Genomic DNA, 27461 nt, shown 5'->3' with positions numbered 1-27461 from the left:
CGATTACGACGTTCGGACACACCATTACGCTGTGGTGTTCCGGGGGGCATGAGTTGCGAAACTATTCCACAGTTTTTCAAATGTACACCAAACTCGTAACTCAAATATTCTCCTCCACGATCAGATCGTAGAAACTTTATTTTCTTGTTACGATGATTTTCAACTTCACTCTGAAATTCTTTGAACTTTTCAAATGTTTCAGACTTATGCTTCATTAAGTAGATATATCCATATCTGCTCAAATCATCTGTGAAGGTGAGAAAATAACGATATCCGCCACGAGCCTCAATATTCATCGGACCACATACATCGGTATGTATGATTTCCAACAAATCTGTTGCTCTCTCCATAGTACCGGAGAACGGTGTTTTAGTCATCTTGCCCATGAGGCACGGTTCGCAAGTACCAAGTGATTCATAATCAAGTGGTTCCAAAAGTCCATTAGTATGGAGTTTCTTCATGCGTTTTACACCGATATGACCTAAACGACAGTGCCACAAATAAGTTGCACTTTCATTATCAACTCTGTATCTTTTGGTTTCAACATTATGAATATGTGTATTACTACTATCGAGATTTAGTAAGAATAGACCACTCTTCAAGGGTGCATGACCATAAAAGATATTACTCATATAAATAGAACAACCATTATTCTCTGATTTAAATGAATAACCGTCTCGCATTAAACAAGATCCAGATATAATGTTCATGCTCAATGCTGGCACCAAATAACAATTATTTAGGTCTAATATTAATCCCGAAGGTAGATGTAGAGGTAGCGTGCCGACCGCGATCACATCGACTTTGGAACCGTTTCCCACGCGCATCGTCACCTCGTCCTTTGCCAGTGCCGGCTTATTCTGTAGTCCCTGTTTCGAGTTGCAAATATTAGCAACAGAACCAGTATCAAATACCCAGGTGCTACTGCGAGCATTGGTAAGGTACACATCAATAACATGTATATCACATATACCTTTGTTCACCTTGCCATCCTTCTTATCCGCCAAATACTTGGGGCAGTTCCGCTTCCAGTGACCAGTCTGCTTGCAGTAGAAGCACTCAGTTTCAGGCTTAGGTCTAGACTTGGGTTTCTTCTCTTGAGCAGCAACTTGCTTGCCGTTCTTTTTGAAGTTCCCCTTTTTCTTCCCTTTGCCCTTTTTCTTGAAACTAGTGGTCTTGTTAACCATCAACACTTGATGCTCCTTCTTGATTTCTACCTCCGCAGCTTTTAGCATTGCGAAGAGCTCGGGAATAGTCTTGTTCATCCCTTGCATATTATAGTTCATCACGAAGCTCTTGTAGCTTGGTGGCAGTGATTGGAGAATTCTGTCAATGACGCAATCATCTGGAAGATTAACTCCCAATTGAATCAAGTGATTATTATACCCAGACATTTTGAGTATATGCTCACTGACAGAACTGTTCTCTTCCATCTTGCAGCTATAGAACTTATTGGAGACTTCATATCTCTCAATCCGGGCATTTGCTTGAAATATTAACTTCAACTCCTGGAACATCTCATATGCTCCATGACGTTCAAAACGTCGTTGAAGTCCCGATTCTAAGCCGTAAAGCATGGCACACTGAACTATCGAGTAGTCATTAGCTTTGCTCTGCCAGACGTTCATAACATCTGGCGTTGCTCCAGCAGCAGGCCTGGCACCCAGCGGTGCTTCCAGGACGTAATTCTTCTGTGCAGCAATGAGGATAATCCTCAAGTTACGGACCCAGTCCGTGTAATTGCTACCATCATCTTTCAACTTTGCTTTCTCAAGGAACGCATTAAAATTTAACGGAACAACAGCACGAGCCATCTATCTACAATCAACATAAACAAGCAAGATACTATCAGGGACTAAGTTCATGATAAATTTTAAGTTCAATTAATCATATTATTAAAGAACTCCCACTTAGATAGACATCCCTCTAATCCTCTAAGTGATCACGTGATCCAAATCAACTAAACCATGTCCGATCATCACGTGAGATGGAGTAGTTTCATCGGTGAACATCATTATGTTGATCATATCTACTATATGATTCACGCTCGACCTTTCGGTCTCCGTGTTCCGAGGCCATATCTGCATATGCTAGGCTCGTCAAGTTTAACCTGAGTATTCTGCGTGCGCAACTGTTTTGCACCCGTTGTATTTGAACGTAGAGCCTATCACACCCGATCATCACGTGGTGTCTCAGCACGAAGAACTTTTGCAACGGTGCATACTCAGGGAGAACACTTCTTGATAATTTAGTGAGAGATCATCTTATAATGCTACCGTCAATCAAAGCAAGATAAGATGCATAAAAAGATAAACATCACATGCAATCAATATAAGTGATATGATATGGCCATCATTATCTTGTGCTTGTGATCTCCATCTCCGAAGCACCGTCATGATCACCATCGTCACCGGCGCGACACCTTGATCTCCATCGTAGCATCGTTGTCGTCTCGCCAATCTTATGCTTCCACGACTATCACTACCGTTTAGTAATAAAGTAAAGCATTACATCGCGATTGCATTGCATACAATAAAGCGACAACCATATGGCTCCTGCCAGTTGCCGATAACTTGGTTACAAAACATGATCATCTCATACAATAAAATTCAGCATCATGCCTTGACCATATCACATCACAACATGTCCTGCAAAAACAAGTTAGACGTCCTCTACTTTGTTGTTGCATGTTTTACGTGGCTGCTACGGGCTTAAGTAAGAACCAATCTCACCTACGCATCAAAACCACAACGATAGTTTGTCAAATAGACTCCGTTTTAACCTTCGCAAGGACCGGGCGTAGCCATACTTGGTTCAACTAAAGTTGGAGAGGCAGTCGCCCGCAAGCCATCTCTGTGCAAAGCACGTCGAGGGAACCGGTCTCGCGTAAGCGTACGCGTAAGGTTGGTCCGGGTCGTCTCGTCCAACAATACCGCTGAACCAAAATATGACATGCTGGTAGGCAGTATGACTTGTATCGTCCACAACTCACTTGTGTTCTACTCGTGCATATAACATCAACATCATTAACCTAGGCTCGGATGCCACTGTTGGGTTTCGTAGTAATTTCAAAAAATTTCCTACGCGCACACAGGATCATGTGATGCATAGCAACGAGAGGAGAGTGTTGTCTACGTATCCAACGCAGACCGACTGCGGAAGCAATGACACGACGTAGAGGAAGTAGTCGTACGTCTTCACGATCCAACCGATCAAGCACCGAAACTACGACACCTCCGAGTTCGAGCACACGTTCAGCTCGATGACGATCCCCGGACTCCGATCCAGCAAAGTGTCGGGGAAGAGTTTCGTCAGCACGACGGCGTGGTGACGATCTTGATGAACTACAGCAGCAGGGCTTCGCCTAAACTCCGCTACAGTATTATCGAGGAATATGGTGGCAGGGGGCACCGCACACGGCTAAGGAATCGATCACGTGGATCAACTTGTGTCAACTTGTGTGTTTAGAGGTGCCCCTGCCTCCGTATATAAAGGAGGAGAGGAGGGGAGGCTGGCCGGCCAAAGAGGGAGGCGCAGGAGAGTCCTACTCCCTCTGGGAGTAGGATTCCTCCCCCAATCCTAGTCCAACTAGGATTCCTCGGAGGGGAAGGGAGAGAGGGGGGCCGGCCACCTTCTCCTAGTCCTAATAGGACTAGGGGAGGGGAAAGAGGCGCAGCCACCTTGGGCTGCCCCTTTCTCCTTTCCACTAAGGCCCATGATGGCCCATATGGCTCCCGGGGGGTTCCGGTAACCTCCCGGTAACCCGGTAAAATCCCGATTTCACCCGGAACACTTCCGATGTCCAAACATAGGCTTCCAATATATCAATCTTTACGTCTCGACCATTTCGAGACTCCTCGTCATGTCCGTGATCACATCCGGGACTCCGAACAACCTTCGGTACATCAAAATGCATAAACTCATAATATAACTGTCATCGTAACCTTAAGCGTGCGGACCCTACGGGTTCGAGAACAATGTAGACATGACCGAGACATGTCTCTGGTCAATAACCAATAGCGGGACCTGGATGCCCATATTGGCTCCTACATATTCTACGAAGATCTTTATCGGTCAGACCGCATAACAACATACGTTGTTCCCTTTGTCATCGGTATGTTACTTGCCCGAGATTCGATCGTCGGTATCCAATACCTAGTTCAATCTCGTTAACGGCAAGTCTCTTTACTCGTTCCGTAATACATCATCTCACAACTAACATATTAGTTGTAATGCTTGCAAGGCTTATGTGATGTGTATTACCGAGAGGGCCCAGAGATACCTCTCCGACAATCGGAGTGACAAATCCTAATCTCGAAATACGCCAACCCAACATCGACCATTGGAGACACCTGTAGTACTCCTTTATAATCACCCATTTACGTTGTGACGTTTGGTAGTACCCAAAGTGTTCGTCCGGTAAACGGGAGTTGCATAATCTCATAGTCGTAGGAACATGTATAAGTCATGAAGAAAGCAATAGCAACATACTAAACGATCAGGTGCTAAGCTAATGGAATGGGTCATGTCAATCAGATCATTCTACTAATGATGTGACCTCGTTAATCAAATAACAACTCATTGTTCATGGTTAGGAAACATAACCATCTTTGATTAACGAGCTAGTCAAGTAGAGGCATACTAGTGACACTCTGTTTGTCTATGTATTCACACATGTATTATGTTTCCGGAAAATACAATTCTAGCATGAATAATAAACATTTATCATGATTATAAGGAAATAAATAATAACTTTATTATTGCCTCTAGGGCATATTTCCTTCAAGAGGAGGCGTGCGGGAGGGGCCGGCTAGGGTTGTCTCCACGGAAGCCGACCCTTTTATACCCCCAGGAAGCAAAATGACGAAAATGCCCTCGGCAGGGCAGCGTAATTACACGCGGTGGCACGAACGAGATGGTAACTATTCATTCCAGCAGTAACTTTTTTTATCCGACGGACGAGGTCGTTCCAGGGGTCGATCCGACGGCCCAGATCCGATCAAGCCACCCGATCCAACGGCCAGGAAGCCCAAATCAGTGAGGAGCCGGGAGGAGAGCTTCTATTCTTATTTCTGGATACAAAAAAGTTATCGAGTGTATGTTTACATTAGTTTTTTTGGGGGTCAAAAAAGCTTCCATGATATTTGTACATAACCTATCAGGTTTGTGGTGCATATAATTATCAGCCTCATTACAGAGAATTTACCGAGACATGACAAACTGATAAAAAAGATCGTTGTTTGAATTCTATAGGAGTGAAACATTTATTTCTCTAGAAAAAATTCATCACTACAAAAAAAAGACAAGTGGAGTACAAAACATGTTGCATCGACCCTTTAAAAAAATTGAAGCAAATGATTTTGTCTTGTCGTCAAAGGTCTTGTGGTCTTTCTTTATCGCTCTCATTTATTAAGGTAGAAATACCAATTAATCTGCAAATGAAACAGAATAGATAGTCATCTCAACTGGTAGCGCATCGTGGCCACAACCAACTGGTGTGTATTCAAATCCTAGTAGGGACACTATTTTTTTGGAGCTCTTTTTACATGCTAGAGCAGAAGCGGATCGGAGGGTTCGCAAATCGTTCACGCCCGTCGACTGGAAAATAGCTTTTTCGATAGAAATTTTAAAATAAATTATAAAGTGAAATAAAAAACGCATTGGGAAGATACAAGACATCATCTCTCTCCTTTTTAATTACCCAACCCCTAATGAGCTAAGTGTATGTAGAAATTAAGGAGACCATGTGTAGAATGTTATTGGTCTTGATTACCGTGTGATGAGAGAACAACATTTTTTTGTACATTAAAGTGCACTGGGAAGATAGAAGTACACTTTTTTGTGGACAAATTTTAAAGTCAAACGTACACTCTTCACCGGACGGAGGGAGTATGTCTAGTTTGGTTGCCAATTATTTGCTAGAACAACTTATCATATTGAATCGACCCAATACTTGTCTGTTATACTAGGTGATCATATCGTCTGAAATCATCTGTTATAACACGAAGTGTTAGCATGTGTTTTAGTTCCTCAGACCATGAGAGTGTCTCGATCACTTCCTATCAGGCAGTGGGCTTTGGGGTTGCTCAAACGTCATATGTAACAAGGTGATCATAACGACAACTTTCAAGCTCACCGGAAAGTTTGACAAGTGACCGGACAGCTTGAGGGTGGGATCTGCTCCTCCAACGATGGAGAGATATTCTTAGTTCCCTCTTGGTGTGAAGGCATCCATTATTGTCTGGCCAGCCACAGGTGACTACGTCACAGGGATGTTGTAACACGTCAACAAGAAAGAAGAACAAAATCGGTAATGGGAGCAACGGTATAGTGAGCATGGTGATGACTCAAGAGGATACCGATGCACACCGGATTTTGTAAAGTATTGCGAAGCGAAGGGAACATCACATGATAACCAAAGGTTCACTCGAAAATCATTCATGTAGTCATAGGGACCAATATGGATGTCCACGGTTCCGCTATCGGTCACTGAACGAAGGGGTTTTGTTCATGTCTATGGTTACCGAACCTATGGGGTCACGATCTTAAAGTAATCATGATATATTGAGAGTTAGTAGGACGGGAGTGATGAGAATATATTTGTGAAATTGTTTCATTAATATTCGGAATAGTTCCGAGAGGTTTCGGAAGCGTTTCGGGGTCATCGAAAGGGTTTCGGTGAATATCGGGTATTACCGATTAATATATATAGGTGGAAAATGTTTCCGGAGATTTTAAATTATATATATTATGCTTTCAAAATGTTTAGAACAAAAATATATTTAATTTAATATCAACGGGCCAAATAAGGCCAAGAGGTGGAGAAGGAGTTGGGCCACAAGGGCCCAACAAGGGAGGAGTCCCCCCTTTCCTAAGGGGGGGGGGGGATCCTATTACCCCCCTTCCCTTGGCCAGCGCCCCAAAGGGGCTCTTTCCCCTTTGGTGGCAGCCCCCTACCCCCCAATCATATATACTACAGGATTTCCACCCTATGAGATACAAGTTTTGGAGCCTCCTCTAATTGATCTAGTGCATGTTCTAGTTGGTCCTAGTTGACTAATTAAAGCGAACCCTAGCCACCTTTAATCCTCATAATTAGAAGCCCCGTGTGGTTCTAATCTTCTCCCTCCTCGACGGCTCGCTGCGCCGCCTCCGGCTGCGGCCGCATCGCCGACGCCTCGACCGAGTCATCGGGCACCACCACCGCTGTACCACCTCCCCGACTGTTAGGTCAGTACATCTGCAGTTTCTACCAGCGGAAATCAGAGTGCAGAACCCTAGCTATTTCTAGACGAACCAGTTTAAGAGGTCAGCAGAAGTAGCTAATCACTTGTGCGTGTGCACGCCAGATGCAGTATTTGCAGAATGGTGCCATTGGTGTTACCTAGAGATTGCTAGCTCTTGCGTAATTTGGTCAATCTCTGGATTATTTGCAAAGATACTAAAGTGAGTGCATGAACTGTTAAGTTATTTTACAGATTTATGTGAAATAACATTATGATCACCACATTCCCCTTTTTGTAGCCAGATGAAGTGGGCACAAAATTCTGTTTGTTGCAAACTGACTACCATACTCTGCAACTACCACCATTTTTGCTACTACTGTTGAGCTTATGTTTAACTGTCGTCAATCATTGACTGCTGTAATTCAAAGTGAAATGTTTTGAAGAATACAAAAATACTTTGTGAAGCTATAGCAGTGATTATTGGATTATTTCAATATCTTAGACAACATAATTGCTTAGCAAAATTCCTATTAGTGCGTTGAAGTCATTCTCCCCCTACCTCTTTCTTTTCAGTGCAAGAATCAATATTTCCATTCAAGTAACGGAATGTTGCTACTTGCTAACCCAGTCCAGATTTATTTTGCTTAGAAGTTTGCTCGGAAGAAATGCCATAGACACAAATGTAGAAGGATGTTGGCATTTACAGCTGAAATTTTCCACAGAATTTTGCTCGAGGCTGCATATGTTTTTTCCTTTCCTAGACTGTATCCTTTTACACAAGGTCGCATTGTGTGATTGCCAGTACAGTTGCTTCAAGATTGAAACAGTCTCGTGTATGGAATCATCTCATCTCATCGTGTGTATCTAGGATTTCTTCAATGTGTATATCTGTGATTTTGATTATATATGCATTCGCTTTGCCTTTTGTTGATTTATGCAGCCATCCTGTTTGATAAAATGTCGGCACCAGCATCCATTCCCTGTGGTTCCAAGAGTGTGCGAGGCAACGACAACGGTGTCGACAGGCTCAGCAGCCTGTCCGACGATCTGCTCCACCACGTGATGTCCTTCCTGCCGACGCCGGAGGTCGTGCGCACAAGTCTTCTCTCACCAAGGTGGCGCAATCTCTGGAGCTCTGTTCCATTTATCCACATCAACAACAAAGACTTCGTGGTTAAAAATGATGTGGGCATTGCTTGCTTTGATAACCACAAGCTGGAGAACTTCGTGGACCACTTGCTGCTCTTGCGTGACGGCACTGTTTCCTTGGATGAGGTCCGGGTCGTCATCACGACTCGCAGTAGTAAGAAGAGTTCTGTGTGGATTCGTCATGCCATCAAGCACAAAGTTCGTCTCCTTCATATTTCTGGATTTCACCACCATCTGATTTTGGATAGCACAGCAATGTTTCCTTCTCTGTACCTCAAAAGAATCAGGCTCTGGTATGTCCGTTTGAACGATTGGTTCGATAAGCCGCTGAATTATGACTGGCCTGTGCTCGAACATCTAGAGTTGGAGTGTTGCATTCTCGATACAAGGAGGATCTCATCGAGCTCACTCAAGGTTCTACATATCATCGACTGCATCATTGGCAATGATCTCCTGATTGGTGCTAGGAAGCTTACCCATCTCTCTGTCATTGACCCAGAATGTCGTCGTGGTGCTATAGTTACCTGGGATCTGTCTTCTCTAGTGTCAGCTTCGCTTAGTCTAGGGTCTGAGTTTCATTATGATGATAACACAGAAGTAGATCATCATCTACTTGATGGCCTTTCACATGCCACAACATTGGAGTTGCATGCACCGTTACCTGAGGTACTGATGGGTTATTTTCCTTTTCATATTCGTAGGTGAATATATTTGCATGCCGAATTAGTCGCTTCTTAGTTTTAATGTCAGACACAATCTACTTTTTGAAGTGATTATGTACTGTTTACTATATGTTGGCAAGCTAGCATGGAAATATTGTATCATTAACTATTCAGCTTGCTCTGTTTTCAACTCCTTAACATGATCATATTGCTTGTGAAGCTCACATTCGAGAGGGGTTTGCAAGCATGCCCGATGTTCAGCAATCTGACGAGCTTGGTGCTGGGTGATTGGTGCATGGCTGCTGACTTCTACCCACTGTTCCGTATTGTCCATCGCTCGCCCATGCTGAAAGAGCTAACTGTTAAGCTCAAGATGGTAATACTTCTCCCAGATATGTATGTCTAGCTGGCACTGCTTTGCTACAGCATCAGAATGATCAAAGTTGATACTCCCGTGTGGTTTTGACATGCCGCAGGAGCACTGTGAAACACGCAAGGAGGTTGAATCTGCTTCATTACCATCAAGGCGAGCACCGGCAATCAGGGGCTATCCTCGTATCGAGAGAATCAAGATATGCTGCAGCAAAGATGATCCTAGGATCGGTACGTTGGTGCAGGCGCTGCTACCGATCTTCATCCCAGACGGGAAAATCAATATCGAGGGTTACTAATCATGTTTGTGTTAAGGCCTTGTTTTCGGACCTGTCCCCCTCTTGCCACATTTGGTTAGTGCTAAGTTTGTCAAGAGCCGCGCTTTACCCTTTTCTAGACGCCGACATTAACTGGAGAGGGGGGAGCTGATATTCTTCTTCTGTTTGGCTAAATCTGTCCAGACATTACACATTCTTGTGTTTACACTTAAGTTAATCATGTTTCAGATCTGGGGTACGTGTGTTGAGGCATTCTGGCACAGAAATTTGACTAACATGAATCATGTGACACCCTTTAGATCATGGTACAAATTTTGAAATAGTGGTTTAAGTGGTTTAATTGCAATTCCTACTTTTAGGAATTACTTTGTAATTTTTTGGATCTTCATCCAAAACATTGTATTTGTAGTTACAAGTATTTCTAAAAAGATAAAAATAAAAGGCGGTATCAAATAATTGATATAAATCGTTTTAATGCATCCTGCCTTAGACACTTAGGTGATAAGGCGCCGGTGGTGCTCGCCTTAGGTCGCCTTACCTCCTTATATAACACTTGATTTGTCACTAGCCATGACTTGCTAAGAGCAACTCTAAAAGATTCCCTAAACAGAGAGCTTTAGAATGGCTTCTCCTTCAAAGGTTTTGAAGCCCTCCACTTTCTCAGATTCTCTAAAACTATAACCTTTTATATACTCCCTATGTCCCATAATATAAGAACGTTTTCCAAACTATGTTAGTTTGAAAAACGTTCTTATATTATGGAACGGAGGAAGTAGTTCTTATGTCGCATGGACCTCACTTGTCAGCGGGTTACACATTTAGGCCCTCTTTAATTCGCAGGATTCTCAAAAGGCAGGAATAGAATGAATACACGACTGGAGTGGTATGCTCATTTGAATTTGAATCCTACAGGACTAGTGTAGAGTGTTTGATGCCACAAAAAAAATCTAAAAAGAGGTAGGAGTGGCGGATATTGTTTTTGGCTCTAGGGAGTATATGCTCATGCGCGCCAAAAATATATTTTGCCAAGTTCAAATTTGTTTGAATATATATATATATATATATATATAATTTTTAGGGGGAGGGGGGGGGAGCTTAAGCATGTTGACATGTGCAACCTGGTGCATGTAGCTCCCGCTTGCACAGGGTCCAGAGAAAGGTCCGACCACTTTGGGTCTATAGTACGCAGCCTTTTCCTACATTTCTGTAAGAGGCTGTTTCCAGGACTTGAACCCATGACCTCATGGTCACAAGGCAGCAGCTTTACCACTGCGCCAAGGCTCCCCTTCAAGCATGTTGACATGTGCAAAAACAAAAAAAAACAAGTTGAACAACAAATGTTATCTTAAAAAACGAAGCGACGCTATCCCGTTTTGCATGAAAATTGACAAGTACGCTTGTTACACTAACATGAACATCTAAAAAATATCAGCATTTTTAGAATTTATTAAGGTAGAAATACCAATTAATCTGCAAATGAAACAGAATAGATAGTCATCTCAACTGGTAGCGCATCGTGGCCACAACCAACTGGTGTGTATTCAAATCCTAGTAGGGACACTATTTTTTTGGAGCTCTTTTTACGTGCTAGAGCAGAAGCGGATCGGAGGGTTCGCAAATCGTTCACGCCCGTCGACTGGAAAATAGCTTTTTCGATAGAAATTTTAAAATAAATTATAAAGTGAAATAAAAAACGCATTGGGAAGATACAAGACATCATCTCTCTCCTTTTTAATTACCCAACCCCTAATGAGCTAAGTGTATGTAGAAATTAAGGAGACCATGTGTAGAATGTTATTGGTCTTGATTATCGTGTGATGAGAGAACAACATTTTTTTGTACATTAAAGTGCACTGGGAAGATAGAAGTACACTTTTTTGTGGACAAATTTTAAAGTCAAACGTACACTCTTCACCGGACGGAGGGAGTATGTCTAGTTTGGTTGCCAATTATTTGCTAGAACAACTTATCATATTGAATCGACCCAATACTTGTCTGTTATACTAGGTGATCATATCGTCTGAAATCATCTGTTATAACACGAAGTGTTAGCATGTGTTTTAGTTCCTCAGACCATGAGAGTGTCTCGATCACTTCCTATCAGGCAGTGGGCTTTGGGGTTGCTCAAACGTCATATGTAACAAGGTGATCATAACGACAACTTTCAAGCTCACCGGAAAGTTTGACAAGTGACCGGACAGCTTGAGGGTGGGATCTGCTCCTCCAACGATGGAGAGATATTCTTAGTTCCCTCTTGGTGTGAAGGCATCCATTATTGTCTGGCCAGCCACAGGTGACTACGTCACAGGGATGTTGTAACACGTCAACAAGAAAGAAGAACAAAATCGGTAATGGGAGCAACGGTATAGTGAGCATGGTGATGACTCAAGAGGATACCGATGCACACCAGATTTTGTAAAGTATTGCGAAGCGAAGGGAACATCACATGATAACCAAAGGTTCACTCGAAAATCATTCATGTAGTCATAGGGACCAATATGGATGTCCACGGTTCCGCTATCGGTCACTGAACGAAGGGGTTTTGTTCATGTCTATGGTTACCGAACCTATGGGGTCACGATCTTAAAGTAATCATGATATATTGAGAGTTAGTAGGATGGGAGTGATGAGAATATATTTGTGAAATTGTTTCATTAATATTCGGAATAGTTCCGAGAGGTTTCGGAAGCGTTTCGGGGTCATCGAAAGGGTTTCGGTGAATATCGGGTATTACCGATTAATATATATAGGTGGAAAATGTTTCCGGAGATTTTAAATTATATATATTATGCTTTGGAAATGTTTAGAACAAAAATATATTTAATTTAATATCAACGGGCCAAATAAGGCCAAGAGGTGGAGAAGGAGTTGGGCCACAAGGGCCCAACAAGGGAGGAGTCCCCCCTTTCCTAAGGGGGGGGGGGGGGATCCTATTACCCCCCTTCCCTTGGCCAGCGCCCCAAAGGGGCTCTTTCCCCCTTGGTGGCAGCCCCCTACCCCCCAATCATATATACTACAGGATTTCCACCCTATGAGATACAAGTTTTGGAGCCTCCTCTAATTGATCTAGTGCATGTTCTAGTTGGTCCTAGTTGACTAATTAAAGCGAACCCTAGCCACCTTTAATCCTCATAATTAGAAGCCCCGTGTGGTTCTAATCTTCTCCCTCCTCGACGGCTCGCTGCGCCGCCTCCGGCTGCGGCCGCATCGCCGACGCCTCGACCGAGTCATCGGGCACCACCACCGCTGTACCACCTCCCCGACTGTTAGGTCAGTACATCTGCAGTTTCTACCAGCGGAAATCGGAGTGCAGAACCCTAGCTATTTCTAGACGAACCAGTTTAAGAGGTCAGCAGAAGTAGCTAATCACTTGTGCGTGTGCACGCCAGATGCAGTATTTGCAGAATGGTGCCATTGGTGTTACCTAGAGATTGCTAGCTCTTGCGTAATTTGGTCAATCTTTGGATTATTTGCAAAGATACTAAAGTGAGTGCATGAACTGTTAAGTTATTTTACAGATTTATGTGAAATAACATTATGATCACCACATTCCCCTTTTTGTAGCCAGATGAAGTGGGCACAAAATTCTGTTTGTTGCAAACTGACTACCATACTCTGCAACTACCACCATTTTTGCTACTACTGTTGAGCTTATGTTTAACTGTCGTCAATCATTGACTGCTGTAATTCAAAGTGAAATGTTTTGAAGAATACAAAAATACTTTGTGAAGCTATAGCAGTGATTATTGGATTATTTCAATATCTTAGACAACATAATTGCTTAGCAAAATTCCTATTAGTGCGTTGAAGTCATTCTCCCCCTACCTCTTTCTTTTCAGTGCAAGAATCAATATTTCCATTCAAGTAACGGAATGTTGCTACTTGCTAACCCAGTCCAGATTTATTTTGCTTAGAAGTTTGCTCGGAAGAAATGCCATAGACACAAATGTAGAAGGATGTTGGCATTTACAGCTGAAATTTTCCACAGAATTTTGCTCGAGGCTGCATATGTTTTTTCTTTCCTAGACTGTATCCTTTTACACAAGGTCGCATTGTGTGATTGCCAGTACAGTTGCTTCAAGATTGAAACAGTCTCGTGTATGGAATCATCTCATCTCATCGTGTGTATCTAGGATTTCTTCAATGTGTATATCTGTGATTTTGATTATATATGCATTCGCTTTGCCTTTTGTTGATTTATGCAGCCATCCTGTTTGATAAAATGTCGGCACCAGCATCCATTCCCTGTGGTTCCAAGAGTGTGCGAGGCAACGACAACGGTGTCGACAGGCTCAGCAGCCTGTCCGACGATCTGCTCCACCACGTGATGTCCTTCCTGCCGACGCCGGAGGTCGTGCGCACAAGTCTTCTCTCACCAAGGTGGCGCAATCTCTGGAGCTCTGTTCCATTTATCCACATCAACAACAAAGACTTCGTGGTTAAAAATGATGTGGGCATTGCTTGCTTTGATAACCACAAGCTGGAGAACTTCGTGGACCACTTGCTGCTCTTGCGTGACGGCACTGTTTCCTTGGATGAGGTCCGGGTCGTCATCACGACTCGCAGTAGTAAGAAGAGTTCTGTGTGGATTCGTCATGCCATCAAGCACAAAGTTCGTCTCCTTCATATTTCTGGATTTCACCACCATCTGATTTTGGATAGCACAGCAATGTTTCCTTCTCTGTACCTCAAAAGAATCAGGCTCTGGTATGTCCGTTTGAACGATTGGTTCAATAAGCCGCTGAATTATGACTGGCCTGTGCTCGAACATCTAGAGTTGGAGTGTTGCATTCTCGATACAAGGAGGATCTCATCGAGCTCACTCAAGGTTCTACATATCATCGACTGCATCATTGGCAATGATCTCCTGATTGGTGCTAGGAAGCTTACCCATCTCTCTGTCATTGACCCAGAATGTCGTCGTGGTGCTATAGTTACCTGGGATCTGTCTTCTCTAGTGTCAGCTTCGCTTAGTCTAGGGTCTGAGTTTCATTATGATGATAACACAGAAGTAGATCATCATCTACTTGATGGCCTTTCACATGCCACAACATTGGAGTTGCATGCACCGTTACCTGAGGTACTGATGGGTTATTTTCCTTTTCATATTCGTAGGTGAATATATTTGCATGCCGAATTAGTCGCTTCTTAGTTTTAAAGTCAGACACAATCTACTTTTTGAAGTGATTATGTACTCTTTACTATATGTTGGCAAGCTAGCATGGAAATATTGTATCATTAACTATTCAGCTTGCTCTATTTTCAACTCCTTAACATGATCATATTGCTTGTGAAGCTCACATTCGAGAGGGGTTTGCAAGCATGCCCGATGTTTAGCAATCTGACGAGCTTGGTGCTGGGTGATTGGTGCATGGCTGCTGACTTCTACCCACTGTTCCGTATTGTCCATCGCTCGCCCATGCTGAAAGAGCTAACTGTTAAGCTCAAGATGGTAATACTTCTCCCAGATATGTATGTCTAGCTGGCACTGCTTTGCTACAGCATCAGAATGATCAAAGCTGATACTCCCGTGTGGTTTTGACACGCCGCAGGAGCACTGTGAAACACGCAAGGAGGTTGAATCTGCTTCATTACCATCAAGGCGAGCACCGGCAATCAGGGGCTATCCTCGTATCGAGAGAATCAAGATATGCTGCAGCAAAGATGATCCTAGGATCGGTACGTTGGTGCAGGCGCTGCTACCGATCTTCATCCCAGACGGGAAAATCAGTATCGAGGGTTACTAATCATGTTTGTGTTAAGGCCTTGTTTTCGGACCTGTCCCCCTCTTGCCACATTTGGTTAGTGCTAAGTTTGTCAAGAGCTGCGCTTTACCCTTTTCTAGACGCCGACATTAACTGGAGAGGGGGGAGCTGATATTCTTCTTCTGTTTGGCTAAATCTGTCCAGACATTACACATTCTTGTGTTTACACTTAAGTTAATCATGTTTCAGATCTGGGGTACGTGTGTTGAGGCATTCTGGCACAGAAATTTGACTAACATGAATCATGTGACACCCTTTAGATCATGGTACAAATTTTGAAATAGTGGTTTAAGTGGTTTAATTGCAATTCCTACTTTTAGGAATTACTTTGTAATTTTTTGGATCTTCATCCAAAACATTGTATTTGTAGTTACAAGTATTTCTAAAAAAGATAAAAATAAAAGGCGGTATCAAATAATTGATATAAATCGTTTTAAGGCATCCTGCCTTAGACACTTAGGTGATAAGGCGCCGGTGGTGCTCGCCTTAGGTCGCCTTACCTCCTTATATAACACTTGATTTGTCACTAGCCATGACTTGCTAAGAGCAACTCTAAAAGATTCCCTAAACAGAGAGCTTTAGAATGGCTTCTCCTTCAAAGGTTTTGAAGCCCTCCACTTTCTCAGATTCTCTAAAACTATAACCTTTTATATACTCCCTATGTCCCATAATATAAGAACGTTTTCCAAACTATGTTAGTTTGAAAAACGTTCTTATATTATGGAACGGAGGAAGTAGTTCTTATGTCGCATGGACCTCACTTGTCAGCGGGTTACACATTTAGGCCCTCTTTAATTCGCAGGATTCTCAAAAGGCAGGAATAGAATGAATACACGACTGGAGTGGTATGCTCATTTGAATTTGAATCCTACAGGACTAGTGTAGAGTGTTTGATGCCACAAAAAAAATCTAAAAAGAGGTAGGAGTGGCGGATATTGTTTTTGGCTCTAGGGAGTATATGCTCATGCGCGCCAAAAATATATTTTGCCAAGTTCAAATTTGTTTGAATATATATATATATAATTTTTAGGGGGAGGGGGGGGGGGAGCTTAAGCATGTTGACATGTGCAACCTGGTGCATGTAGCTCCCGCTTGCGCAGGGTCCAGAGAAAGGTCCGACCACTTTGGGTCTATAGTACGCAGCCTTTCCCTACATTTCTGTAAGAGGCTGTTTCCAGGACTTGAACCCATGACCTAATGGTCACAAGGCAGCAGCTTTACCACTGCGCCAAGGCTCCCCTTCAAGCATGTTGACATGTGAAAAAAAAAAAAAAAAACAAGTTGAACAACAAATGTTATCTTAAAAAACGAAGCGACGCTATCCCGTTTTGCATGAAAATTGACAAGCACGCTTGTTACACTAACATGAACATCTAAAAAATATCAGCATTTTTAGAATTTATTAAGGTAGAAATACCAATTAATCTGCAAATGAAACAGAATAGATAGTCATCTCAACTGGTAGCGCATCGTGGCCACAACCAACTGGTGTGTATTCAAATCCTAGTAGGGACACTATTTTTTTGGAGCTCTTTTTACGTGCTAGAGCAGAAGCGGATCGGAGGGTTCGCAAATCGTTCACGCCCGTCGACTGGAAAATAGCTTTTTCGATAGAAATTTTAAAATAAATTATAAAGTGAAATAAAAAACGCATTGGGAAGATACAAGACATCATCTCTCTCCTTTTTAATTACCCAACCCCTAATGAGCTAAGTGTATGTAGAAATTAAGGAGACCATGTGTAGAATGTTATTGGTCTTGATTATCGTGTGATGAGAGAACAACATTTTTTGTACATTAAAGTGCACTAGGAAGATAGAAGTACACTTTTTTGTGGACAAATTTTAAAGTCAAACGTACACTCTTCACCGGGCGGAGGGAGTATGTCTAGTTTGGTTGCCAATTATTTGCTAGAACAACTTATCATATTGAATCGACCCAATACTTGTCTGTTATACTAGGTGATCATATCGTCTGAAATCATCTGTTATAACACGAAGTGTTAGCATGTGTTTTAGTTCCTCAGACCATGAGAGTGTCTCGATCACTTCCTATCAGGCAGTGGGCTTTGGGGTTGCTCAAACGTCATATGTAACAAGGTGATCATAACGACAACTTTCAAGCTCACCGGAAAGTTTGACAAGTGACCGGACAGCTTGAGGGTGGGATCTGCTCCTCCAACGATGGAGAGATATTCTTAGTTCCCTCTTGGTGTGAAGGCATCCATTATTGTTTGGCCAGCCACAGGTGACTACGTCACAGGGATGTTGTAACACGTCAACAAGAAAGAAGAACAAAATCGGTAATGGGAGCAACGGTATAGTGAGCATGGTGATGACTCAAGAGGATACCGATGCACACCAGATTTTGTAAAGTATTGCGAAGCGAAGGGAACATCACATGATAACCAAAGGTTCACTCGAAAATCATTCATGTAGTCATAGGGACCAATATGGATGTCCACGGTTCCGCTATCGGTCACTGAACGAAGGGGTTTTGTTCATGTCTATGGTTACCGAACCTATGGGGTCACGATCTTAAAGTAATCATGATATATTGAGAGTTAGTAGGATGGGAGTGATGAGAATATATTTGTGAAATTGTTTCATTAATATTCGGAATAGTTCCGAGAGGTTTCGGAAGCGTTTCGGGGTCATCGAAAGGGTTTCGGTGAATATCGGGTATTACCGATTAATATATATAGGTGGAAAATGTTTCCGGAGATTTTAAATTATATATATTATGCTTTGGAAATGTTTAGAACAAAAATATATTTAATTTAATATCAACGGGCCAAATAAGGCCAAGAGGTGGAGAAGGAGTTGGGCCACAAGGGCCCAACAAGGGAGGAGTCCCCCCTTTCCTAAGGGGGGGGGATCCTATTACCCCCCTTCCCTTGGCCAGCGCCCCAAAGGGGCTCTTTCCCCCTTGGTGGCAGCCCCCTACCCCCAATCATATATACTACAGGATTTTCACCCTATGAGATACAAGTTTTGGAGCCTCCTCTAATTGATCTAGTGCATGTTCTAGTTGGTCCTAGTTGACTAATTAAAGCGAACCCTAGCCACCTTTAATCCTCATAATTAGAAGCCCCGTGTGGTTCTAATCTTCTCCCTCTAATTCTCCGGCGACGATTAGCTCTGGACGGCGAAGCGCTGCTGCAATCAAGTAGAGAGATCGTGCTTTTGGTCTTCTGTTCGAGGGATCATTCATGGGCGGTTCGCAGGATCGTCATCAACATTTGAGGGACTTCAAGTACAATCTACACCGACTCGTCTACTTCCGGTGCACTCCTCGAGTCGGTAATGATCATTGATCACAACCTGTTATGCATCTTCATATTGTTCTTGGGTGTTCGTAGGGCGAATTTTTGTTTTGTTTTCTACACGTTTCCCAACAGACCTGGCCTTCGGGCTCAAAACTTAGGCCCAGGCCCGGCCTGTGGGCAAGACCGGGTCGGGTTATGTCGACCGGGCCGGGTTTCCATGGCCAGTTATAATTGTATTGGGACATGTCCTCCTGTAAGTTCCTCCGTAACCCTAGGCCTGTAAGTGTAACATTTTTGTTTTGGTCGTGTATTGGTCTTTTTTCATTTATTGATTCCTCTTGATTTTTCTGAAGTTGATCAAGCAATTTTACTTGAAATTGTTACTCTATTGGAGTTTAGAAACACTTTTTCTAGACTGAACATAATGATTCTTGGTTGATTTTTCTTTCCCGACAAATTGGCCTTTGGTACGTTGAGATCTCTTGGAACTACTTCAAGATTTCAATCATGGCAAGCTGGATATACACGTAGCTCTCACAAAAACAAAAACAAAAGAAGTTAATACTCCATCCATTCCAAAATGATTGAAGTTCTAGGATTTTTTTAAGTCAACTTTTTAAAAATTGACCAAGTCTATATAATAATCCGCAAACATCTGTGAAATCAAATATATATATATATATAGGACTCCTTTTCTGTACTCCTAGGAGTATGTACTCCCATCCTCAATATACATCATATACGTATTAATTATACCTCTTTATCATTCTCAATATACTTCATTAAATATTTTAAGATACCTCAATATGAGTTTTGTTGAAAAAATATCATCTGGGACGTACTTTTTGTAATATACCTTTTTCACGTACAAACACATCAGTATATACGTAAACATTTAGAAATATGTAGACTCACATGAATTTTTCCATGAAACTCATTTTGGGGTATCTAATAATTACTAATGAAGTATATTAAAAATAATAAAGAGGTATAGAAAACTCATTTATGTGGTATATGAGGAGCGGGAGTACGTACTCCCAGAAGTACACAACCATTTTCCTATATATATATATGTATATATATATATATATATATATAAGAAAAATTCGTTTCATAATGAATCTAGTGAAGTAAATTTGGTTTCGTAGATGTTGGTAAATTTTGTTATAGACTTGGTCAAACATAATGAAATTTGACTCAGGACAATCTTAGAACATTAATTATGTTGAAATCGAGAGAGTATATACACAGTTTAAACTATGGTGCTGTTATTATTCTTCCATTGTCTTGATTTTTTTTCTTTTGAGGGGATTCCAGTGTCTTAAAATTGGAATGCCCTAACACATATTTTCTTAACACATATTTTCTTATGGGACCTCATATTTGGCCAGAAAATGCCATGTCACTCTGAAAAACTGTCATTCCACACAACTAAAAATGCCATAAAAATCGTTCGAAATGCCATTTGAGCGAACGTTCATCAGGTAACATTACCGTTTTCTTATTGGCCTAGATTTTTTATTATGCGCTTCGTCGGCCAGACCATATTGGGCCCAATTATTGTCGCTGACCCAGTGCCTCAGTAGAAGGGCAGCCTAGCCCTCAAAAAAAAAAAGTAGAAGGGCAGCCAGTCGCCGCCGTAGCACGCGAATGAAGTGAGTGAGAGCGAGACAACAGTTGCTTCTCGCGGCTGCGCCGCGCCGCCGCCCTCCTCGACGGCTCGCTGCGCCGCCTCCGGCTGCGGCCGCATCGCCGACGCCTCGACCGAGTCATCGGGCACCACCACCGCTGTACCACCTCCCCGACTGTTAGGTCAGTACATCTGCAGTTTCTACCAGCGGAAATCGGAGTGCAGAACCCTAGCTATTTCTAGACGAACCAGTTTAAGAGGTCAGCAGAAGTAGCTAATCACTTGTGCGTGTGCACGCCAGATGCAGTATTTGCAGAATGGTGCCATTGGTGTTACCTAGAGATTGCTAGCTCTTGCGTAATTTGGTCAATCTTTGGATTATTTGCAAAGATACTAAAGTGAGTGCATGAACTGTTAAGTTATTTTACAGATTTATGTGAAATAACATTATGATCACCACATTCCCCTTTTTGTAGCCAGATGAAGTGGGCACAAAATTCTGTTTGTTGCAAACTGACTACCATACTCTGCAACTACCACCATTTTTGCTACTACTGTTGAGCTTATGTTTAACTGTCGTCAATCATTGACTGCTGTAATTCAAAGTGAAATGTTTTGAAGAATACAAAAATACTTTGTGAAGCTATAGCAGTGATTATTGGATTATTTCAATATCTTAGACAACATAATTGCTTAGCAAAATTCCTATTAGTGCGTTGAAGTCATTCTCCCCCTACCTCTTTCTTTTCAGTGCAAGAATCAATATTTCCATTCAAGTAACGGAATGTTGCTACTTGCTAACCCAGTCCAGATTTATTTTGCTTAGAAGTTTGCTCGGAAGAAATGCCATAGACACAAATGTAGAAGGATGTTGGCATTTACAGCTGAAATTTTCCACAGAATTTTGCTCGAGGCTGCATATGTTTTTCCTTTCCTAGACTGTATCCTTTTACACAAGGTCGCATTGTGTGATTGCCAGTACAGTTGCTTCAAGATTGAAACAGTCTCGTGTATGGAATCATCTCATCTCATCGTGTGTATCTAGGATTTCTTCAATGTGTATATCTGTGATTTTGATTATATATGCATTCGCTTTGCCTTTTGTTGATTTATGCAGCCATCCTGTTTGATAAAATGTCGGCACCAGCATCCATTCCCTGTGGTTCCAAGAGTGTGCGAGGCAACGACAACGGTATCGACAGGCTCAGCAGCCTGTCCGACGATCTGCTCCACCACGTGATGTCCTTCCTGCCGACGCCGGAGGTCGTGCGCACAAGTCTTCTCTCACCAAGGTGGCGCAATCTCTGGAGCTCTGTTCCATTTATCCACATCAACAACAAAGACTTCGTGGTTAAAAATGATGTGGGCATTGCTTGCTTTGATAACCACAAGCTGGAGAACTTCGTGGACCACTTGCTGCTCTTGCGTGACGGCACTGTTTCCTTGGATGAGGTCCGGGTCGTCATCACGACTCGCAGTAGTAAGAAGAGTTCTGTGTGGATTCGTCATGCCATCAAGCACAAAGTTCGTCTCCTTCATATTTCTGGATTTCACCACCATCTGATTTTGGATAGCACAGCAATGTTTCCTTCTCTGTACCTCAAAAGAATCAGGCTCTGGTATGTCCGTTTGAACGATTGGTTCGATAAGCCGCTGAATTATGACTGGCCTGTGCTCGAACATCTAGAGTTGGAGTGTTGCATTCTCGATACAAGGAGGATCTCATCGAGCTCACTCAAGGTTCTACATATCATCGACTGCATCATTGGCAATGATCTCCTGATTGGTGCTAGGAAGCTTACCCATCTCTCTGTCATTGACCCAGAATGTCGTCGTGGTGCTATAGTTACCTGGGATCTGTCTTCTCTAGTGTCAGCTTCGCTTAGTCTAGGGTCTGAGTTTCATTATGATGATAACACAGAAGTAGATCATCATCTACTTGATGGCCTTTCACATGCCACAACATTGGAGTTGCATGCACCGTTACCTGAGGTACTGATGGGTTATTTTCCTTTTCATATTCGTAGGTGAATATATTTGCATGCCGAATTAGTCGCTTCTTAGTTTTAAAGTCAGACACAATCTACTTTTTGAAGTGATTATGTACTCTTTACTATATGTTGGCAAGCTAGCATGGAAATATTGTATCATTAACTATTCAGCTTGCTCTATTTTCAACTCCTTAACATGATCATATTGCTTGTGAAGCTCACATTCGAGAGGGGTTTGCAAGCATGCCCGATGTTTAGCAATCTGACGAGCTTGGTGCTGGGTGATTGGTGCATGGCTGCTGACTTCTACCCACTGTTCCGTATTGTCCATCGCCCGCCCATGCTGAAAGAGCTAACTGTTAAGCTCAAGATGGTAATACTTCTCCCAGATATGTATGTCTAGCTGGCACTGCTTTGCTACAGCATCAGAATGATCAAAGCTGATACTCCCGTGTGGTTTTGACACGCCGCAGGAGCACTGTGAAACACGCAAGGAGGTTGAATCTGCTTCATTACCATCAAGGCAAGCACCGGCAATCAGGGGCTATCCTCGTATCGAGAGAATCAAGATATGCTGCAGCAAAGATGATCCTAGGATCGGTACGTTGGTGCAGGCGCTGCTACCGATCTTCATCCCAGACGGGAAAATCAGTATCGAGGGTTACTAATCATGTTTGTGTTAAGGCCTTGTTTTCGGACCTGTCCCCCTCTTGCCACATTTGGTTAGTGCTAAGTTTGTCAAGAGCTGCGCTTTACCCTTTTCTAGACGCCGACATTAACTGGAGAGGGGGGAGCTGATATTCTTCTTCTGTTTGGCTAAATCTGTCCAGACATTACACATTCTTGTGTTTACACTTAAGTTAATCATGTTTCAGATCTGGGGTACGTGTGTTGAGGCATTCTGGCACAGAAATTTGACTAACATGAATCATGTGACACCCTTTAGATCATGGTACAAATTTTGAAATAGTGGTTTAAGTGGTTTAATTGCAATTCCTACTTTTAGGAATTACTTTGTAATTTTTTGGATCTTCATCCAAAACATTGTATTTGTAGTTACAAGTATTTCTAAAAAAGATAAAAATAAAAGGCGGTATCAAATAATTGATATAAATCGTTTTAAGGCATCCTGCCTTAGACACTTAGGTGATAAGGCGCCGGTGGTGCTCGCCTTAGGTCGCCTTACCTCCTTATATAACACTTGATTTGTCACTAGCCATGACTTGCTAAGAGCAACTCTAAAAGATTCCCTAAACAGAGAGCTTTAGAATGGCTTCTCCTTCAAAGGTTTTGAAGCCCTCCACTTTCTCAGATTCTCTAAAACTATAACCTTTTATATACTCCCTATGTCCCATAATATAAGAACGTTTTCCAAACTATGTTAGTTTGAAAAACGTTCTTATATTATGGAACGGAGGAAGTAGTTCTTATGTCGCATGGACCTCACTTGTCAGCGGGTTACACATTTAGGCCCTCTTTAATTCGCAGGATTCTCAAAAGGCAGGAATAGAATGAATACACGACTGGAGTGGTATGCTCATTTGAATTTGAATCCTACAGGACTAGTGTAGAGTGTTTGATGCCACAAAAAAAATCTAAAAAGAGGTAGGAGTGGCGGATATTGTTTTTGGCTCTAGGGAGTATATGCTCATGCGCGCCAAAAATATATTTTGCCAAGTTCAAATTTGTTTGAATATATATATATATATAATTTTTAGGGGGAGGGGGGGGGGGGGCTTAAGCATGTTGACATGTGCAACCTGGTGCATGTAGCTCCCGCTTGCGCAGGGTCCAGAGAAAGGTCCGACCACTTTGGGTCTATAGTACGCAGCCTTTCCCTACATTTCTGTAAGAGGCTGTTTCCAGGACTTGAACCCATGACCTCATGGTCACAAGGCAGCAGCTTTACCACTGCGCCAAGGCTCCCCTTCAAGCATGTTGACATGTGCAAAAACAAAAAAAAAACAAGTTGAACAACAAATGTTATCTTAAAAAACGAAGCGACGCTATCCCGTTTTGCATGAAAATTGACAAGCACGCTTGTTACACTAACATGAACATCTAAAAAATATCAGCATTTTTAGAATTTATTAAGGTAGAAATACCAATTAATCTGCAAATGAAACAGAATAGATAGTCATCTCAACTGGTAGCGCATCGTGGCCACAACCAACTGGTGTGTATTCAAATCCTAGTAGGGACACTATTTTTTTGGAGCTCTTTTTACGTGCTAGAGCAGAAGCGGATCGGAGGGTTCGCAAATCGTTCACGCCCGTCGACTGGAAAATAGCTTTTTCGATAGAAATTTTAAAATAAATTATAAAGTGAAATAAAAAACGCATTGGGAAGATACAAGACATCATCTCTCTCCTTTTTAATTACCCACCCCCTAATGAGCTAAGTGTATGTAGAAATTAAGGAGACCATGTGTAGAATGTTATTGGTCTTGATTATCGTGTGATGAGAGAACAACATTTTTTTATACATTAAAGTGCACTGGGAAGATAGAAGTACACTTTTTTGTGGACAAATTTTAAAGTCAAACGTACACTCTTCACCGGACGGAGGGAGTATGTCTAGTTTGGTTGCCAATTATTTGCTAGAACAACTTATCATATTGAATCGACCCAATACTTGTGTTATACTAGGTGATCATATCGTCTGAAATCATCTGTTATAACACGAAGTGTTAGCATGTGTTTTAGTTCCTCAGACCATGAGAGTGTCTCGATCACTTCCTATCAGGCAGTGGGCTTTGGGGTTGCTCAAACGTCATATGTAACAAGGTGATCATAACGACAACTTTCAAGCTCACCGGAAAGTTTGACAAGTGACCGGACAGCTTGAGGGTGGGATTTGCTCCTCCAACGATAGAGAGATATTCTTAGTTCCCTCTTGGTGTGAAGGCATCCATTATTGTCTGGCCAGCCACAGGTGACTACGTCACAGGGATGTTGTAACACGTCAACAAGAAAGAAGAACAAAATCGGTAATGGGAGCAACGGTATAGTGAGCATGGTGATGACTCAAGAGGATACCGATGCACACCGGATTTTGTAAAGTATTGCGAAGCGAAGGGAACATCACATGATAACCAAAGGTTCACTCGAAAATCATTCATGTAGTCATAGGGACCAATATGGATGTCCACGGTTCCGCTATCGGTCACTGAACGAAGGGGTTTTGTTCATGTCTATGGTTACCGAACCTATGGGGTCACGATCTTAAAGTAATCATGATATATTGAGAGCTAGTAGGATGGGAGTGATGAGAATATATTTGTGAAATTGTTTCATTAATATTCGGAATAGTTCCGAGAGGTTTCGGAAGCGTTTCGGGGTCATCGAAAGGGTTTCGGTGAATATCGGGTATTACCGATTAATATATATAGGTGGAAAATGTTTCCGGAGATTTTAAATTATATATATTATGCTTTGAAAATGTTTAGAACAAAAATATATTTAATTTAATATCAACGGGCCAAATAAGGCCAAGAGGTGGAGAAGGAGTTGGGCCACAAGGGCCCAACAAGGGAGGAGTCCCCCCTTTCCTAAGGGGGGGGGGGATCCTATTACCCCCTTCCCTTGGCCAGCGCCCCAAAGGGGCTCTTTCCCCCTTGGTGGCAGCCCCCTACCCCCCAATCATATATACTACAGGATTTCCACCCTATGAGATACAAGTTTTGGAGCCTCCTCTAATTGATCTAGTGCATGTTCTAGTTGGTCCTAGTTGACTAATTAAAGCGAACCCTAGCCACCTTTAATCCTCATAATTAGAAGCCCCGTGTGGTTCTAATCTTCTCCCTCTAATTCTCCGGCGACGATTAGCTCTGGACGGCGAAGCGCTGCTGCAATCAAGTAGAGAGATCGTGCTTTTGGTCTTCTGTTCGAGGGATCATTCATGGGCGGTTCGCAGGATCGTCATCAACATTTGAGGGACTTCAAGTACAATCTACACCGACTCGTCTACTTCCGGTGCACTCCTCGAGTCGGTAATGATCATTGATCACAACCTGTTATGCATCTTCATATTGTTCTTGGGTGTTCGTAGGGCGAATTTTTGTTTTGTTTTCTACACGTTTCCCAACAGACCTGGCCTTCGGGCTCAAAACTTAGGCCCAGGCCCGGCCTGTGGGCAAGACCGGGTCGGGTTATGTCGACCGGGCCGGGTTTTCCATGGCCAGTTATAATTGTATTGGGACATGTCCTCCTGTAAGTTCCTCCGTAACCCTAGGCCTGTAAGTGTAACATTTTTGTTTTGGTCGTGTATTGGTCTTTTTTTCATTTATTGATTCCTCTTGATTTTTCTGAAGTTGATCAAGCAATTTTACTTGAAATTGTTACTCTATTGGAGTTTAGAAACACTTTTTCTAGACGGAACATAATGATTCTTGGTTGATTTTTCTTTCCCGACAAATTGGCCTTTGGTACGTTGAGATCTCTTGGAACTACTTCAAGATTTCAATCATGGCAAGCTGGATATACACGTAGCTCTCACAAAAACAAAAACAAAAGAAGTTAATACTCCATCCATTCCAAAATGATTGAAGTTCTAGGATTTTTTTAAGTCAACTTTTTAAAAATTGACCAAGTCTATATAATAATCCGCAAACATCTGTGAAATCAAATATATATATATATATATATATATAGGACTCCTTTTCTGTACTCCTAGGAGTATGTACTCCCATCCTCAATATACATCATATACGTATTAATTATACCTCTTTATCATTCTCAATATACTTCATTAAATATTTTAAGATACCTCAATATGAGTTTTGTTGAAAAAATATCATCTGGGACGTACTTTTTGTAATATACCTTTTTCACGTACAAACACATCAGTATATACGTAAACATTTAGAAATATGTAGACTCACATGAATTTTTCCATGAAACTCATTTTGGGGTATCTAATAATTACTAATGAAGTATATTAAAAATAATAAAGAGGTATAGAAAACTCATTTATGTGGTATATGAGGAGCGGGAGTACGTACTCCCAGAAGTACACAACCATTTTCCTATATATATATATATATATATATATATATATATATATATATATATATATATATATATATAAGAAAAATTCGTTTCATAATGAATCTAGTGAAG

At 42.0% G+C, this 27461-nt stretch overlaps 3 protein-coding genes across 5 annotated transcripts; all 3 read left to right on the top strand.

Annotated features, from left to right (window-relative positions):
* The first annotated feature begins 7132 nt into the window (after positions 1 to 7132).
* On the top strand, positions 7133 to 9918 carry LOC123158196 (F-box protein At5g03100-like). Of its 2 annotated transcripts, XM_044576281.1 has the most exons (5): positions 7146 to 7230; positions 7350 to 7446; positions 8167 to 9041; positions 9258 to 9413; positions 9514 to 9918. In XM_044576281.1, exons 3-5 carry the CDS (start codon positions 8184 to 8186, stop codon positions 9706 to 9708), a joined length of 1209 nt encoding a protein of 402 aa, XP_044432216.1. In that variant the 5' UTR covers positions 7146 to 7230; positions 7350 to 7446; positions 8167 to 8183; the 3' UTR covers positions 9709 to 9918. The 2 variants fall into 2 exon arrangements, with proteins under 2 accessions (XP_044432217.1, XP_044432216.1); XM_044576282.1 differs by lacking the exon at positions 7350 to 7446 and having other exon boundaries at positions 7133 to 7230.
* A 2941-nt stretch (positions 9919 to 12859) lies between these two features.
* Positions 12860 to 15644, top strand: LOC123158984 (F-box protein At5g03100). Of its 2 annotated transcripts, XM_044576791.1 has the most exons (5): positions 12868 to 12957; positions 13077 to 13173; positions 13893 to 14767; positions 14984 to 15139; positions 15240 to 15644. In XM_044576791.1, exons 3-5 carry the CDS (start codon positions 13910 to 13912, stop codon positions 15432 to 15434), a joined length of 1209 nt encoding a protein of 402 aa, XP_044432726.1. In that variant the 5' UTR covers positions 12868 to 12957; positions 13077 to 13173; positions 13893 to 13909; the 3' UTR covers positions 15435 to 15644. The 2 variants fall into 2 exon arrangements, with proteins under 2 accessions (XP_044432727.1, XP_044432726.1); XM_044576792.1 differs by lacking the exon at positions 13077 to 13173 and having other exon boundaries at positions 12860 to 12957.
* Positions 15645 to 20336: 4692 nt separating this feature from the next.
* On the top strand, positions 20337 to 23219 carry LOC123158527 (F-box protein At5g03100). Its single transcript, XM_044576475.1, has 4 exons — positions 20337 to 20532; positions 21468 to 22342; positions 22559 to 22714; positions 22815 to 23219. The coding sequence occupies exons 2-4, from the start codon at positions 21485 to 21487 to the stop codon at positions 23007 to 23009; spliced, it is 1209 nt and encodes a 402-aa protein (XP_044432410.1). The 5' UTR covers positions 20337 to 20532; positions 21468 to 21484; the 3' UTR covers positions 23010 to 23219.
* Positions 23220 to 27461: the final 4242 nt, after the last annotated feature.

The sequence above is a fragment of the Triticum aestivum genome, chromosome 7B, assembly GCF_018294505.1.
Source record: "Triticum aestivum cultivar Chinese Spring chromosome 7B, IWGSC CS RefSeq v2.1, whole genome shotgun sequence".
Taxonomy (NCBI): Eukaryota; Viridiplantae; Streptophyta; class Magnoliopsida; order Poales; family Poaceae; genus Triticum; species Triticum aestivum.
The sequence above is the reverse complement of the archived record's forward strand: the minus strand, read 5'-3'. Positions and strand labels throughout refer to the sequence as shown.